This window comes from Parus major, chromosome 10 (assembly GCF_001522545.3).
Source record: "Parus major isolate Abel chromosome 10, Parus_major1.1, whole genome shotgun sequence".
NCBI lineage: Eukaryota > Metazoa > Chordata > Aves > Passeriformes > Paridae > Parus > Parus major.
Genome location: NC_031779.1, coordinates 7,245,621 through 7,264,165, shown reverse-complemented (window position 1 = coordinate 7,264,165; position 18,545 = coordinate 7,245,621). Strand labels below are relative to the sequence as shown.

Genomic DNA, 18,545 nt, shown 5'->3' with positions numbered 1-18,545 from the left:
GAGATAAATTTCTCACAAGATAGAGAATACATCATGTTAGATGATGCAGATAGTTCAGCAAGGGAGGGAAATGTGCTTGGGCTGTCTTGTTTCTTCAACTGCACTTCATGAACACAGGACACTGTCTCAATTGCAGGATGACTAAGGCAGTATTTGTCACTGATATATCTTCCTTGTTCTCTGTTTTACACTGGATTTATTGATTATTTAGAAGTTAAAAATACAGAGCTGCTGGGACCCTGAAACACCTCAACTTTCAATCAATTCTTCATGCATCTGCAACACTTACAGACACATCCTGGAGTGCTGACTGTTTGGTCAGCCTGATAACCTTCTTCCATATTGTTATATGCCAGCAGCCTTACATGATACTTTCTTCTAGGATCTGCAGAAAGAGCAAAGGAATAATTAAGCTCAAGAAAAAAAAAAAAATTGAAAGAAAAGGATATTTGAACTTCCACAGATAGTGAGACAAATTGATGCTCCAGAAAGTTTGTTTCAAAACTTGTTTGCTACAAGCAGTAGACTGATGGACAGGCTGGATGCCTGGAAGCCTGTCTTTTCTCCAGCCCTGAGAATTCCTCCAATTCTTTGCTCAGAAACAGTTATCTCCCAATCTCACTTAAATAATCTAAAGCAAAGATTTGTAGCAGAATCAATGGGAGTAGGACAAATACCATATTTCTATCTGTAACAAAGCCACACCTTCACAGCTGCAGAGCTAGATTTAATAGTACAAGTCAGCATATTGGGAGTGTGTTCAGACCTATAATAAAGATTTGTTAAAACAAACAGCAGGAGGTCCACAGAGCCCACTGTTTGTTTCTGGATACACAAGCTGCATAGAAGCAGGACAGTCAAAGCAATGGCAAGACAGCACCCAGCAAAGAAATGGGAAATGTTTGGGCTCCAGGCTTTGAAGGAGATAAACTGTGAAACAACAGGGATTGTTAATAATGCTTTGGCAAGGAAATTCTGCCTCCATATGTTTTCTTAAAAGCTGCCTCTGGCACTCCTAGAGGGCCACCATTCCAGGCTGGAAGGATCTCCCCATACCCTTTCTCTGCCCTCACTTTGGGTGGCCACATCTCAGTTTGCTGCTTCTGTGTTCTGCTGGCCTCAGTCCAAGTGAAAAATTACTACAGAGAAATGAGTTAGGAAGGGGCCTGGAGCTCTCTAAGTGGTGATGGCGTGGGGCACCCACAGGACAGGCACCAGTGAGCTGCAGGGTGGCAGAGTTTGCTACCAATTTATAGGAGCTAAACTTCACCCCAGTACTGATACAGGTACTGGGATATTCTCCTCTTCTAATAACACAAAACTATTTCTTTAAGATTTTCGGAAGGTTCAGATGTTATATAACTGTGCTGATCTTGTTCATGTCCTTTTTCCCTACCCTAAGATACTGTAATATTATCAAAATAAGCTCTTCTCTTTCTCCTTTTAGCTGAGATTTGATGTGGCCTCTCATGCAATAAACAGGAACACAAAGTCCTGACATTTCTCAACCAGGAATAGGAATGTTGTTTCCATCAGGTCGTTGGCTCCCTCTGCAGTCACAGCACCAGCAACACCATCTGAACAAAATGATTGGATGTTTCTGTAGAGATGGCAGGGTAATTTCCTAATAATGCCCTTTATAAAATCTTAGTATCTAGTTTGAAATAGACACTCTTTTTGTGCTGTAGTTACCCATATCAGCTGTAAATGAGATATCACTGGGTAGAGTTAACATCTCTATGTATTTTATGTTTACCTTTGGAAGGTTATTTTACCAAAATCAAAAGGGCTCCTATATTTGGATTATTATATTTGAAGTACTTCTTTGATGTGATTGACCTTAATGGTAGAATAGGCAAGATGAGGCCATTCCCATTTTTTGAAGACTTTAACATCACAAACAGACAATGTAAATAACAAAATGTAGAAGGGAAATAAAACAACGACCCATTTTTTTTAAACTAGAGCAAAATTCTCATTTGCTTCAAAGATTTTTTTTACTCTACAATAGCACTTTTACCACAGATGATATCAGTGCAACAAATTACAAATCAGAAAAAAAGGAGATGGTTACAAACACACAGAATAATCTTAAGCATGTGATAAAAGAATATATGGAATTCTAATATTGAAAATTCAGAAAAAGAGTAAGATGTCATCCATAAAAAATTGAAATATTTTTAAAAAGTTGTTAAAATGCAAGGTGAATTTAAGAACATGGTCCAAAAAAGGATATCCAAAGGGATAAATGGTAAAAATCTTTCAAAAGTCCCAAGTGATTTGAATACACCAAAATCAAGTCACAGTGCTTGCTGAGGAATATTAGAGGATGCATCTCAGAAAAGCAGGAGCAAACACTTCCCCAGCCCTGTTAACCCACGGTAGGAACGCACACGTTAGCGCCCAACCCCAGTATTCAAAAACAAAACCAAAATTTAAGGCAGAGGTCACCAGGACACCTTGAACAGCTCGCCAGGAGCACACTTTGGAGGTTTTTATTAAAGAGGTGCCCTGTCCCAGCCATTCCCAGCAGAGGCTGGAGCTGAGCAGCCCCCGAGCCGCCCGGCCCCATTTCCGCAGGACACAGCACGACAGGCACGGCCATCCATCATCCTGCCGAGCACCTTCAAAAACTCCCTGCCCTTTGAAATGCTCACCCACAACTGATCATCTTCACTGTGAAATGAGGGATAGCTGAGCTCCAGTGCCCTGCTGAGCTGAATGAGGAGCCTGTGAGGTCTGTTTATCCTCACCGCATTTTTTTTTTTAAACTGAATTCCTCATTAACACTTGATTGAGGAGAAAAGGAAGAATAATGGGATGTGGAAGAAAGGCATAAGAATCTAACTTCCACAAAAAATTTCAAATGTCTTTAAGAAAAATATGTTTTTAAAATCTTACTTTAAGTATCCTTAACACTTTACAGGTAGAAGCAGCACAATGTTGAATGCTGTTCTTCCTACTCCTGTATGACACAAGAAGTTTCAAGCAGAATTATCTTTATATAGAAGAACCTTATAAAATGTAGTCTCCCAGGTAGTCACTAGCATCTGAGAAACAAGGCTATTTCCACTTCATGTCATGGTTTAATTGGTAGCAGGACCAGTTCAAGCCAAAAGCAATGCCAGAATTTTTAAGCTGTAACAAATTAGGGCATCTATGGTTAAACCCATCTGCCGGTTTCTATAACTGAAATAGCAACTGAGGAGGAAGGAATATGTTATGTGCTGGCCTAGGAAAGCCTAATGCTACAGTCATCTAAAAAGGAGACTAGAAAAGCATTAAAGACAGTGTACTGAGCAGCAACAGAAATTGATGTGAAACTTGCTTTACAGAGTGCACACCTAACATAAGGAATGACCAGTTCAAAACATTGCCAAGATGCAGATCCATGTTGATAATTTTTTTCACCATGTCCCAAATATGGTAACCAAAGCTCTGTCAAAGACCCACCTCAGTTCCAACACTTATTTGCTCACTATTTGTTTTATGAGGTAGTGGGAAATATTTTTTGTCTGAAGTAGCCTTTGTTTAGAATATTTTTTACAATTTTATATTTGATTTATGGGCTGATGATATGATTTAGTCCTCAGAGGCAATCCCAATGCACACCTGGCACAAACACTTTGATCACACAGTTCATCAGCTGGATCAACCACTCAAATCCAGACATATCCATAGAGAGAAAACAAACTTCAGGAGCTTTATCTTTAACCAGCACAGGTATCTGGAGTGGTTTACACATAAATCACACAAATCATTGATAAAAGACTGGGGAGAGCACGGCCACCTGGGGACTGGCAGTCTCAAATCCAGTGCATCCATGCACAGGAGGCTTGGAGGGAACAGTCATGCTCACAACAGACCCAGGAGTAAGACATTTCCCCACAGAAAATCACTGCTCTTCAGAAACAAAGCAGTGATTTACTCAGCCTGCTTAACATAAATTCAGCTTGAGTAAAAAAAACACACATCAAGATTTCTTCTCTGCATTTTTAAAATTCCTTTGAATAACTGGTAACACTGAATTGTTTCAATTAATTCTCTTGCAATTGCCAGCATTTGTGTAGAGGTTGAAGGTTTGTTCCCAGTTCTAAGGTGAACAGGAACAATTCTGTAGCCTATTTACCAACCGCAGAATTTTTTAAAGTTAATTTGTTTCTTTTAAATATAATTTTCGTGGGTTTATGCTGTTGGTATTAGATTATTTAAAATTGTCACAGCACCTACAGGTCTTTAATGGGCATTTTTACTGTTATTACTTAAATCAGCTGGTAGAAAGGACAAAAAATCTACACTGTTTTTACAAATTAGGGGAGTGGCAGTGATGCTGATACTAACACACTAAAGCTGATTCATAAATTTTATTACAAGAGTGCCTCTGGAACACACAGAGATTGTCTTAAAAGACACCACAGAGTAGAAGTGATAAACTGGAGTAGCTTCACACAGTTCAAGGGCTCTGCTGCATACACCCTTTTTGTGCAAGCAAAACCTATCAGCATCAAGAACACATGAATAACAGCTCCATCAGAGGCACAAATGTTGCTGCTGGTAACAATATTCCTATAAAATAAGAGTAGGGAAAAGTATCTTATGTCTTCTGTTTATGCCTTATTTTGATTAACTTCAAACATCAAAATAGATACTGCCCCAAAAATCACTGGTTTGTAATTTATGTCAGATCAGCCTCGTCTTCCTATGGCAGTTTTTGTAGGTAGGTCACTGTCCCCTGGTGATATTCCTCTGGAATATCATATCCTGTCATTCACTCTCCCAGAACAATTTGCAGTGAGTCCTACAGATCCAACCAAAAAGGTCTTTCAGCAGAGAGACACATGGGGGAGCCTTGTCTTCATTTTGTGTCTGTGAATGGGTTCTACACCTCAGAGTAAAACTAGAGCGAAGTTAAATACTGCAAGTATGAGGGGAAAAAAAAAAAAAGAACTCTAATTTAAAACATGGATTGTAGCTTGGAAAAACATAATACATTATAATAGCTGAATTTCAGTAAGAATTCAGATGACAATGGTTATTGGTGCATTTTACTGTCTTACTACATCCCTGAGATATAATCTTAGAGATTATATTTAGCGTGTCAGAAAGCAGACACGAGGGTCACAGCAGATACAGATTTTTCAAGAAAAATACTACAGTGCACCCAGATCTTCCAACTCATTTCATTTCCCAGCATGGAGGGAGAACCACAGCTGCTTATCTGCCTGGATGTGAAAAACTGCAAAAATATCACAAAGAATTTAGATTTGAATTATTAGCAGTTCTGTTTCTCTACACTTCATTGGAACATCTACATTTTATTGCACCAGCTTGAAATTATTCTGTATTCTTTACTCCTGCCATCAGCCTTGCTTTTATGTAAATCTTCCATTTCTCTTTCAGGAAGGGAAAACTTGTAACTACAAAACAGCTGTCAGTCAGAAATATTCATATTCAGATACTCCCATTTCCTTTTCCAACACTTAAGATTTTAGTACGCTCAAAGCATGTTCATCACACGGATGAAGCATTCAGAGCCTGGTTTTGAAAGCCTGGGATAATATAAATGGTCTAGTAAATAAGTACACAGTGGTAGGCAGAAGCAACTGGAGGTTCTGTGCTTTGAAGCCATTCCCAAGTGCTAAAGGTGGCAGGGGGAGAGGTTCATTCCATCTGGTAGGGTTATACCTGACGGCAGCCAGGCGGTGTCCTCATGCACTTCCAATGGACACAGCTGGAAAAACCGGAGGCATCAAAGATTCAATGCCTGTATTTGCAGTTAAACAACTGAAAACAGAAACAAACGTGCTTCTAATCACTTTGCAGCTGGTGAAGCACTTTATAATGAAGTTACCTCATTCTTAAATTACCAAGATTGCACAGACCAGGCTTTTAGAAAAAGTTACTAAGAAAATAAAGTCATTCCACATTCACATTAACAGAAATTCCATTTTCAATAATGTATTGCATTATTAAAACTCTCTAAGACTAAAGAAGCATAACACTAACAACACAGCCAATGAAAAATCCTTATCAATGTATAATTCCATCCTCCCTTCTCAAAAGAATACAGAGAAATACAAATGTCCTGATTGCATATTAACACTATCTTCAAATCAGTTTATCCCATTCAGATTTTGATTATTTGTCTTCATACAATTCTTCTGTTCTAGGTAAATTTACATTAAAGATAAGTATAAAACCTGTAACAGTGAGTTTTATATATTGTACGCATGAGACACACTGCAGGTTACTGCTAATTCAGCTGAAGTTTATAGTGAATACAAAATCAGGAGTCCTAAACCAAAAGTGTTAAAAAGTGTTTGCAGATATCCAACACAGCCAGAATTTTGGCTTTCTGGCAAATGCTTCAGAGAAAGCATCTGTTTACAGGCTACTTAGCCAAGGTTACAAGAGAGTGTAATATTGCAACCCCTAAAAGCCCTGTCATTGTTTCTTTCAGCTGCTGCATGTTTGTGAAGCTCTGAAGGCCTTGAAAGGAGCCAGAGCAGAGCCAACAGGTCAGGGCTAGATAAAATTAAGAAAGAATCCGAGGTCAGACCATGAAAGAACTTCTTTTTTTTTCCACCCCTCCAGAACAGTGAGTCCACCTCCAGCAGCCTTTCATTCAGTCCTGATAAGAAGAGACAGCACCCCACAATCTAGATTTCAGATATTTTAAGTCCTCTTTGGGGGGAGGAAAAGATAGGGAAGATGAAAGAAAATGGACATTTTACTATCATTTACTGTTGGAACACGATTCTGTTCCTGTTTTGAACATCCCTGTTCTCAGGAATTTAAAAGGAAAATGTTGATAGAAATTAAACTACTGGAGACTTTGCTCTTTTTTTCTAAAAGAATTGGTACAGCACTAAGTTTCTAGAGAAAAAAAATATAGAGTTTGGTGTCTTGATGTTTTGAGCCAAGTTCAGTGACTAAAAACCTAGAAATAACTTCCTAAGCTACAGCCAGTATGGCAAATCTAACAGATGGGGAAGGAGATAAGAAAAATATTTCAACTTTATTCTAGCTTGCATAAAAAATTTAAAATAATACTTTTTTTCCTTTCAGTTAAAAGTATCAAACCCACAGTAGGCTGAAAAAATAGTTGTTCTAAGGAGGAAACTTCTGTGCCCAAATGTCCATTTTTAATTTAATCTTTTGTGCTGCTGGATTTTTTGTGTAACCTACAGGCCCATTGTTGGGTAGTGGTCTGGCTGCAGAGCTCATTGGTCTGGTTTGCCAGGGTGACTGTGCTGCCCCCAAGCCCATCCCTTCAACACAATAAACTCCAGATAATTATTCAGAGAAGAGGCCAGCAGCATGGGCTGCTCTGACATCGGGTCACGGCCTTTGACACCGAATCTGGGGCTCGCCAAAGTCTGCTCCAAGCAACAGAGGTCCAGGGGAATTATTAAGGGGGAAGGGTGGGAAAGGAAGAGCATTGAGAAATACTATCCTTAAAAATGTACTTTTGAAGCAAAGTAATGTAAATACAGCAGAAACTTATTAGGAAAATAAGCAAATACATTTCAAATGTACCAGAGGAAAAGGACAGAGAGAAGCGCATCAAACAGAAACATAAAGTTGGCAGGCAGGAGGATGATACAGGTCTGTTCCTCTGTAAAGCAGGTATTCCCTCTCAGATTTTAAGTACTGGGTTTTATTTCACTTTTCTAAAAATGCCCTTTTACCTTATTTATACACATCATTAAAAAATTAGACACATGTAAGCAACCCTATTGTATTATAGTTTTTAAAAACTTGTTGAAGCTCTGTATATGCAATTTCTAAGCATTAGTACTAGCTTCAAATAATATTTAATTTTTAAACGAGTTGGAATTGCAATTGGTTGCACAATTGAATTGATCAAATTTTAAATAACAACCTTTTAATATCGTATTAAAATCATTTGAGAAGTTACAAATCAACAATATTTTATGTCTCATGACTTCTTTTTCAGTTTAAAGGTAACTTTAAACATTTAGATGGAACAAAGACTGTCTGTGATACTCATGTTTTCCTCTGCAAACCAAATAACTGAAGTAGAAGCTAAGCAATTTGTTCTTTGTACAACATTGTAAAAGTTTATTTTAGTAGAAACTGGAACATATGACACATGTGAATTGATCCAGCTAAACAGTCTGGCTTTCCACGGCTTTGGATGGCTCTCGCTTATTTGTCTAAATCTGAAAAGGGTCTGTATCCCTTTTGTAGCTTTGTGCTGTCCCCTCCGAGGGCCCCAGGACAAACAACACCTCACACCCCCTTGCAGTAAAAACATCACCTCTCCCACTGCCCACCATCAGCAATAGCAGCTTCATACAGAAACTGCTGGGGGAGGGCTGGCAGGGCAGGGTGAATTCCCAGCACACAGCATTTCGGCCTTTTGGAGCCCACGGAAATAAGAACTACCTAAAGAATTATCTATTTTAAAGTAAGTGAAGCAAATCTCAAGGATTTTAATTCTCGATTTCCTCACGGGTGTTGGACATTCCCACCACGCCTGTAAGGTCTGACATTGGTCCCTGTGTTTCTCCTGCATTTCAGAGAACTCTTAAATTGCACAAGCAAAAAGCTCTCTTCCAATATTATTCTAACAACGCTCTCTAAACCAGCAGGCACCCTTATGTTAACTAGCCTGGCTCACCGTTTTCAAAGTGAGCCCTCAAAAGCTAACTTGAAAGCAATACCAGAGGCCTGGACAAACACCTAATTTTGATCTTTTGTGCTCGTCTTTTCTTCTGAGAGACCTTTTCTTTTGTTGCTGCCCAGTGGAAAGCACATAGCTCATTGGTCCTGCTTTGAAAGATGAGAGCTCTGCCCCTCAGCCCACCCCTCCAAGCACAATCACTTTAATGGAATTATGTAGAGAGGCCATCTCTGGAAGAAGAAAGGGAGGGCGAGGGGGGAGGGAGAGAGTGTCCTAAGGAGCCAGCAGAGCTGTAATTACCCCAGTTACCAACACACACATGTCCGCTGAGAATTCACGCAGTGATCCAAACAGGATGTGCCACCCCACACAACAGGTTCCCTTCCAGACAGCAGCGGGCCATGCACAAGTGACAGAACACAGTCAGTGAATCAAACATTATAAGAGAGGCTCAGGAAAAGGGGAAAGAAACAATCCACACACAAATGCTGCTACAAACACACCTGGAAACAGGAGCATGCTATAAAAGGTCTCTTCTGCAAGATGCAAAAAGCTGAAAAGACGATTTCCCCAGTGGAGACAAACATTTTAGGGTTGCAGGTAGGAAGAAAGTTTAGACAATTTGCCTGGCCTTCATGCTAAGAGGAATGCTTCCAGAAGATACACCTAAACACAATGCAATAAGCCTTTACCAGATCTGGTTTAACATTTGTTTAGGTACCAAGCTCTATCATATGCATGCACTGACTGCCTGACAGCCAGCATCACCTTACAAACAACACATTTGCACACAATGACAAAGGCAATCTGTTCACTGCGCCCCAACTTTCCCCTGGAGCTATGATATAAATTTTCTTTCAGAACCAACATTTTCTGCTGGTCTGTCATGGACTCCCTGTGCCATTTTGACCCTTTTGTGCAGCAAAATGAAAACACTATCTATCATTACTTGCGCCACAGTGACTTTGTAGGAGGTGCACGGTTTCATTGCAAAAACATCTGTGGTCTGGTGACTCAGATCTCAAGCTTTAAGATCTGTGCTGCTGCAAGCATGACTGCAAGATGCAAAAGTTTCAGGCAGGGTAACTAAAATTCAGTCTGGCTCTTTCCTCCTTCAGAGGGTAACAAGGAGCTGCAATAAAACACATTTGACTTGTTAGGTGTCAAACAAGTCAATCGTGACAGGAAAACAAACAAAATACATGTGAGGGGAAACCACCACTGTATTTTTCTTCAGGCAAATATTGGCTGCATGGGCTCTATCCAGCTGCATCTATAATTAGGGCCCAAACTTGAGCGGGATGTTGTTATTGCAGGTGCCACGGGCCCTGCTCTGCTCACACAGGGCTCCCTCTCTGCTGGGACACCAGGCAGCCAAGGGGCACTGCAGGACAGACAGACTGACACCCACCTGCACTCGTGCCCACAGGCTTGGGGGCATGCACAGTGGTGTGGACACTAAACTATTATCATGCAGGCTGTCTGCAGATGTAAATAAAGCAGCCTCTTAAGGAGGATCAAAATTTGGCACTCATTGGTTGAATTCAGGGGAAGGGGGGCAAGCTAACCTAGACAGCTGACAAATTTTACAGTGAAATTGCTAAACTGACCCATTTGACATGAGCTGCCAGTTAGACTGATACATTTACTGCTAATATTATAGCTCTCATACTTCATTTGCTGAAAGACACATTAAAAAAAGTAAAAAACTAACCAACCAACAAAAAACCAAAAAACCCCACAAACTCAACTTTTAATCTAAATTATTAATTGAAAATCCATCATATAATGTTAAATATATTTGAACTACACATGTTAGTAAACCAGGAAGCAGAGAAGACAGCTAACAGTACTTGTAAAGAGTTCATCAGCTCAGCAGGTAATTTCACCTGAAGTGTGATGGCACAAGGACACAGGGCTCTGTTTCCTCAGCCGTGAAATGCATTGCAGGATCTCTCCCATACATGAACATGCCTCTTACTTTTCCCTCCCTATCTTCTTAGAGGCCTCATTCCCTTCAGTGTCTCTGACTGGCTGCATATCTTTGACATTTAACAAGGGTGTTCATTTTAATTACATCTAGATTATGCTGAACCACCTCCCTAATGGTTTGGCACAGCAGTGTTATTTTTAGCCTTTACATTTTCATACAGCACATCCCAAACTTCTAAAACATGCCCTAAAGAAAATTTCCATTTGCAATGACAATAGAAATATCCAGGACCCTACAACATCCTCGGCTCTAATATTTGCCACTGTTATATTCAGTGGCACACTGGCAGGAGCTGTTAATAATGAGTTTTGTGATATGAACTTGCACAGAAACATTTATTATAGAACACAGTAAGTGGCAGCTTGGCACCAGGCAATGAAGCCTGATATACTACATACTTAGACCCATTTTTAAATGCTTTCACTATGCTGAAATTTGTTGAAAATACCCATCTAGAAGGCCAGGACACAACCTGCTTCTCTGTAAAAATTATAATAACTTTTCATCTCCACATTGATTCCCCCCAAAACAGTATTTCAGTGACATCGTGTTCATCTCTTTCTAGGCCAAGACTCTGCTCTTCTAAGATAATTTATCTGGAGGATTACTCAGTCTATATTAGTGGCAGCAGCTGTGCAAGTTAATGATGTTGTTGCTTTTAGTTAAATAGATGTTAATGGTTTATTTGAAGACTATTTAATTAAGACCAAGTTTCTGAAACATCAGCTCTTGAAAGCATCACAGACAAATCTTGCAGGTGGTGTAAAAGAGGTCAACATGTGCAATCTGAATTTGGACCTCATATTCTCAGGAGCTCAAATCCTTTACTCAGTGAACTGTGGCCTGAGTGCTTCTACAAAGATGTGTAATGTCCACACAAAGAAGCATCTAAACAAGAGGAGTAACCTGAAAGGTTTCAGGCTTCCTCAAACTTTTGAAAATCTTTTGCACTTCCGGCTGACAACACAGCTTCAACTATTTATTTTATATGTTGTGTTATTTCATAAAGACCAAAGTGTAACTTTCCCTACATGGAAATGGGTTATGACATTAAATGTTTTTAATATAGGTAGTGTTTACTACAGGTAAAAACTATTGTACTTCAAGGGATGCTCAGAATAACAATAACAGCATGGAAAAGAAAATATACCTCTGCAGAAACTGCAGCAATTTTAATCATTGTGTCTATTTCTTCAAGGACATTTCTTATATCTGTAAAGTATTTTCCGTAATTATATATGTGGGAATTTGTTCTGGTTTAAATTTTTCCCTCAAAATGTTTAACTTTTTTCTAATAAGCAAAATTGCTTTTCATAGGAAGCAATGCTACTGTTGTCCAGATGTTTGACCACAGATAAGTTACAATTTAAAACTTCTGCCATACCTACTGTATTATTTAATAGTTTCGTGAAGAACAAGCATTTAATACATGTCAAACATTGTATTAACAGACTGAAAGGATACAGAGGAAAAGAGTAGGATACATTCATAATGAAAGTTATTTTTGTTAGCTTTTCTAATGCATTCAAGATTTAAATTCAACCTATATCACTATCTTGATTGAAAAAAGGAGAAGAAAATTACCTTGATGTAAACCCTCTGCATATGAAGTTTATACAACACTTAGAAAGTGGAAAGCAGTCTGACTGATTGATTGCTTAAGTAAAATAAACACACAGCTACTTAACTCTTAGCTAGCTATCTCCCTGTGTACAATTAAAAGGTTTCCCATCATCAATTCAGTTTTACAAATGCTCCGTTGAGCCTGCAGCTCGATGAGAGTTTGAAAGCAGCATTAGCTGTGCTGCTGCTGAAAGAATCCAGCCTGCTCCCCTCCCCCTTCAGCCACCCAGCCCTGCCACTGCCCCTTCCCTCCCCTCCCCTGTGCCCCAGCACAAGTGTCACAACTGTGCGAGCACACAGACAGGTACACAAGGAATGTGGGCTGTTTCTTCCAAAAGAGCCAGCTTTTGCTACTTTATTGTGCTCTGAGTTGCTCTAGGATGAATTCTGAGAGCTAAACTACATCCCAAAGCAGCAGAGGGAGCCCTGGCAGCTGCTCAGGACTCAGCACAGCCACCACGAGTCTGCTTTGTTTTATACAGCCTGGTGAAACTGACCCTCAAACCTACCCAAAAACTCCACCGACCCCAGAGCTGTGCTAGGAGTTTATTAACCAAAGGCATTTCCCTCAAGGGGGAGCTGTTATCTAATTGACTGAATGAAAGCTGGCAAGCTGGGCATTTCCAGCTCAGTTCTGTCACTGACTGCAGGGACATCGTTATCGCCCTCAGCCTAAACCATCAGCATCCGAGCGCCCCATGGAACTGGCCCTTCCCTTCCTTGTGCTCCAGGTACCCAGGGTGGGACATGGGACAGGGAGCACTCGGCCACCTGTGAAACTCATGGGAATGCTCACAGACTGCTGGAAGGACACAGCACGGGCTCTCAGCACAGACAGATGAACAGGTGCTATTAGAAAAGTGGAAATAAGAACAACTGCCTAAAGAGGATGCTCCAGGCAGGGTGTGTCAGCTGCCCTGCACAAGGGCACAATAGACAACACAGGTGACTGTCACCAAGGCTATGAGGGCTGATGGGAAACTAGGAGAGATTATTAAATAAAGGCAGGTGAAGCTGTCAGAAGGCAGCCAAGACATGAAGGGAGGAAAGAGGCCAAATTAGGCCATTTGCAATTACCATGAAAATAACAATAAATACGAAGTACTAACACAGTAAGAGATACACTTGTGATGCAGAAGTGCTGGGCTAGACTAAGACAAAAAGGATCAAAAAGATTTCCTATTTTTCTTCCAACTGTGTCTGTATACACATTCAAATATAGACACACACAGAGCTGGGCAGCAGGCTGTGAGCACAGCCCTCCCTGCACCTTGAATATATTTAAATATTTACTATTTGCCAGAAAGCTGGTATATAGACACAAGGCACAGCAGTGCAACATCTACCAATCTGTGTCTCTTCTCCCACATACACCATCCTACCTATTACCCCAAAATAGCTCCAGTTCAAATACTTTAAAAAAAAAAAATCAACATTTTCAAGGTGCATTTGCATTGTACACTCCTCCTTTGTCAGAGCATACAAAAGTGTCAGCTGTACAAAGACCCCCAGCATGCACAACTGGATCTGCAAGAGGCAGAAAACTCAAGTCTTTCCCAGATCTACCAAAGAGGATCCAAATGATTTCTCTGTCCTGGCTTCTATAAGAACCTGCAGTAACAAGTGGTTTTGTTCTGTAATGATAACCAGCTTGAACAGGGGTACAATATTCGACTGTGATAAAGGGGAAAAAATGCTGTGAAAGTGAATAAAAATGTTGAAATACACTTTTAATGCAAATCTTATTTATACTAAAACTTTTTCCTAGATTAGAAAAAAAAAAAAAAAAAAAAAAAAAAAAAAAAAAAAAAAAAAAACCACAAACAAACAAAAAAAAAAACCACAAAAAAATCCCAACAGAAAACACCACTTTAAAATCCCAGGTTTGGAAGAGACATTTTACAGCAAGAGGGGCTTCTTCCAACACAGGATTGTTTTTTTTCCCCACTTCCTGCATTCCCCCCCTGCCCCCGCTTCATTTGCCACAGAAGTGTGACTCCAGGAAGCCTGAAAAAAACAAACATGCACTTTTCCACAATTGCATCTTTTCCCAAAATTGAAAAAATCCTTCTGTTAGCATTAATGCCTTCATGGCAAATATATAACCAAAGTGTTACTCAAGGCAGGGAAGCTACCAGAAAACAGCTTAGCTTTAGAAGTGCATTTACTTATCACTAACACAGAAATTACAAAGATCCCCTATAATTACCTTTCCCATACAACTACAACTGGTAGCATGACCCAAAAAAAGTTAATGAAAAAAAGCTTCAGGATGAATTAAATTCACATTTGGATCGCAACATCTGGATTGTTGTTTAACAACGGAAGAAAATAATAAATATAAAAGGAAAAAAAAATAAGAAATGTAACTAGCTCTGTACAGCAAATGTTTTCTTCTGTCCACTCTGAAGTCTCTTTCATGTGCTAATGGTGGCATTTTTTTAAACTCTTCCCCTTTGACTTACTCAGACCTTTAAGGACCTCACACATCTAATGGTTCCTCACATTCACCAAGAACAATCAAGAGAGGTCTGGGGGTTGACATGCAGTATGATTAATGGACAATGTTGATTTAATTTCCTATAACAGGAGTTTTCTCTAAGCTTTCTCCAAGGAGCAGTTTCTTTGCAATCCAGGACTTAAGTATTTTACTAATGAAGTCCAATAAATAGCAAATTAAATAATGCTGTCTCCCAGAGACAAATCCGCTCATTCCAGGGAAAAAAAGGAGGAAAAAAAACCAGCCCACCATATTAAAAGTTCTGTTTAAATCTAAAAAGGGTTGTACAGAAAGAATGTACATAGTAGTTCAGATTCCTGGGGTTCTTTTGTTTGGTTTATTTTGTTGTTTTCTTTAAAAAACTTTATTACTTATCTGGTCATTCCTGCCACCATTATCTGCTTGCTCACTTTTAGCTTTAAACGGGGTATATATTTAACCTAATTTCCAGTTTCAAGTAATTAAGTCTTTATTCAGTGGTCACTTCTACTTTACAGCTATCAAAATAGATTTATTACGTATTCATTGTAATACTTTAAAATATTTCGGAGGTTCTTCATTTAAAGTTATTTATTACTTATTGTAAGGAGTGATCAATATGTCCTCTCATGAAGCAAATTTTAACCTTCAGCTCCAACAAATGAACAATGCAACACTATTTGCATGCATCCTAACTGTTACTCAATCAACATGACACAATCTCCCCACTGAATTCCCACACAGGTTTAGCTCTAAATGGTGGAATTCCTACCCCAGGAAGGCAGAGCAGCAGAGAGCATTTCCTGCAAGATTCTAATCGCTTTCCCACCATCGAAAAGTTTACCTTTAAATACCCTGAAGACAACACATTTTGCTTCACTACAGGCTGGCAAGTTATTTTGCCAGAGTGCAAAAAAATCTCCACCTCCTGCTTTGAAGCACCCTTGATTCCAGTTCTTCGAGTTGTGACACAATTAATCTGATCCCCTGAGAAAAACATGCATCCAACTCAGTTATGGGGACAGCTGATAAAGAGACAAAAGTCTCAAAATTAGGCAAAAGCCCTCCATGCTACTGGAGTGTGCCCATGGAACATAATCTCTCCTGTTGCCTTAGCAAAGCCCATATTATTACCTTTAGCACTGCTAAAAGGCATTGTCCCAAACAGTGACACTTCCCTCATCCTGACAGCTCACAGTATCTCTTTAGAGCAGGGCTTAACTTGTCTTAGCACTCTAGGTTTTGATTTTTTTAAAGTACAGTACACACAATCTTTATTCTGCACTGAGGATCTACTCCCCTTGCCATGTCCTTCCCCTTTAAAGAGCCACTAGTTTGGGAAGTTAGAAGTCAAGGCATGTTTAAATGAGGATGTCACAACTATTTTCCCACATAACTGAGTCCAAACTGGACCAGAGCATATTCCAGAAGGTTACAAAAAATGCATTAGACATAAAAATCCTAAAAATCCATAAAAATCCTTCCAAACCACAATCCACCTGTTCATGAAAGATGTTAACTAAGAGAGCAAGAACACATCTTTCTGACCCAAGATTAGGTGCTTATCATGCTGACAGAGTAATAAATTCCCATGAGTTTTAGAGCCATTCCATGACTCTGCAGTTAATTCAAAGAAAGCCCAAGGATTCCTCTTCATAAGGGTCTGTCATACACAACATTTTAATCAACACCAAAACAAGTTATGCTGCAAATGCAGATGTTACAGATGTCAGTATTCCAGTGCCTACCAAATTTGATTGGCTAAATTGGTAATCTAGAGAGGCTTGATGGTGTAATTTAAAATTGGCAAATGCATTAAAAATTAATTAAAGCTTTCCACTCAAAATGAAGTAATGTTTACTTTCAAAAACCAAAAAAACATGGGCAGAAGTAACTGTGATGTGATTTTAAAAAAAACCAACACAAATCCAATTTCTTTAACAGAGGTAAATTTAAATTCTGACAAAAAATAGAGGACACAACAATCTTCTTAAGAACAAAAAAATTACAGTGAAAATATGCAATAATGATATAAATCTGCAATACTGCACAACACAAAACAAATAATGGCAGAACTACACAGGAAGAAGGGCATTACAGTTCTTTACAGATGTGTAACTTGAACTGCATAAAAGGTATGCAGCATTAGCAGCTGACAGTTATCTGGCTGCTCCAGGCAAATCTGCTCAGAACAAGCTGATATTTATCTGGGATTCCCACTCAGTCCCGTGCAAGAGTGCTTGAACAAAGCTTTGCCCAAGACACAGTTGATGTAGTGGGTGCCAGGCCAATAAGCTCCAACAAAGGGCCACAGAGTTCAAAACAGGCTTCAGTTTTGCCCAGTAAGAATTCAATTTGCAAGCCTAGTGAATCAATTTTTCACCTCATCAGAGCAGTGTAGTGTTTTCCTTCCATAAGGAAGGCATGAACCAAGTGTGTGAGTCTGGAATCAGTGTCTGCTCACCTGGTGTCAGTGTATTTGCACTCTGCAGCCTCCTGATATTCCCCCAGTACAACCACACAAGCAGAAATGCCACACAGGACAGAGACTGGATGCCTTCCCTGCCTCTGCCACTCAGTCTGATCTTCCCCAGTCACAGATGGTAAATCTGAGCCTAAAGGGAGCTCTCTGCTGCAATCAGACCCAGAGAAATTACCAGCACTAACATGCACTGGAAACAAAATATGATGTGGCAGTTTGTAAATCACAACAAAACACAAACCCCAGTTTGATCTCTGTTTACATTTACAGCCCGTAAAATGCAACATGGTTCCTTATATAAAAGAGGTAAAAGCTTCTCAAAGCAGCATTTGCTTTTATATCTTACAGGTAAAAACGTTACAGGGCAATAAAGCTCCCTCCATTCTCTCTTCTAATCTATAATCTAATTTTCAAAACGTGAAAGGGAAAAAAAAAAAAAAGCAGGAGAAAATGATATGCAGATATGCCATGTCTGCATTTGGAAGACAGACTCATTTAGAGTGGTGACAGGTCTGTCTTCCATGATTATGGAGCAAGGAATGTGTGTCTCGTTCTTTGACATGCCATAGAAGCACTATCACAGCAGCACTAGGCAAGAGCTTGGGCTTGTTAACTACAAATATACATAATCTGCCATGGCTGGGAAGGAGAAGGGGTCCCAGTTAGCTGATTTTAAATGTATCTAGTTTACTTCTAGGGCTCTTGGTTGTATTCTTGTGCAATTTGACCGATTCCTCCTCCCCTCTCAGCAAATCCCTTATGTTTTAGCTGATAAGTAGTAGTAGCAAGGCTGTTACACACAATCAGGGGAATTGACAGATAAGAGGTTTAGTTTAAGGATGTAATCAGCATGAGTAAACACTAGACTGACCCAGCTGTAAACAGTGGAAATAAATGATAATATTTGTCCTGGTCACCTACTGAGCTATTACACACTTTCCACTATGTAACAATGTAAATATAATGACTACAGTATATACAGCAGGCAGTGCAACCATCTGGTTTTCCAAGCAAGAAAACTGAGCTTTTAGTTGATCTTTTTTAAGAACTAAAGCAATTTCTGATTATTTTTTTAACAGAGCTGTCTTATGTTCAAATCAGCATTTCATTAACTGTGGATGTCTGATCTGATGTAAAATAAGCACAAAAAAGTGTATCTGTTATACTAAATTATATTTTCTTTAATGCCATTTGAGAACAGTTAACAATGAAATAAATTTAAAAAAAATATTTCTCAAGAAAGACCTTTGTTTCTTTCACATCACTTCATAAAACTGTAGGAATGCCTGGCTCCTTGAATTTGTATGGGAATTCCAAG

General features: G+C 39.3%; 1 protein-coding gene across 1 annotated transcript in view; it reads right to left on the bottom strand.

Annotated features, from left to right (window-relative positions):
- Positions 1 to 18,545, bottom strand: part of PRTG (protogenin) — an 80,250-nt gene that overhangs the window by 16,992 nt on the left and 44,713 nt on the right. The window contains exon 12 of the mRNA XM_033517045.1: positions 290 to 385. Within this exon, the coding sequence (XP_033372936.1) occupies positions 290 to 385 (96 nt within the window). The remainder of the gene's footprint in view (positions 1 to 289; positions 386 to 18,545) is intronic.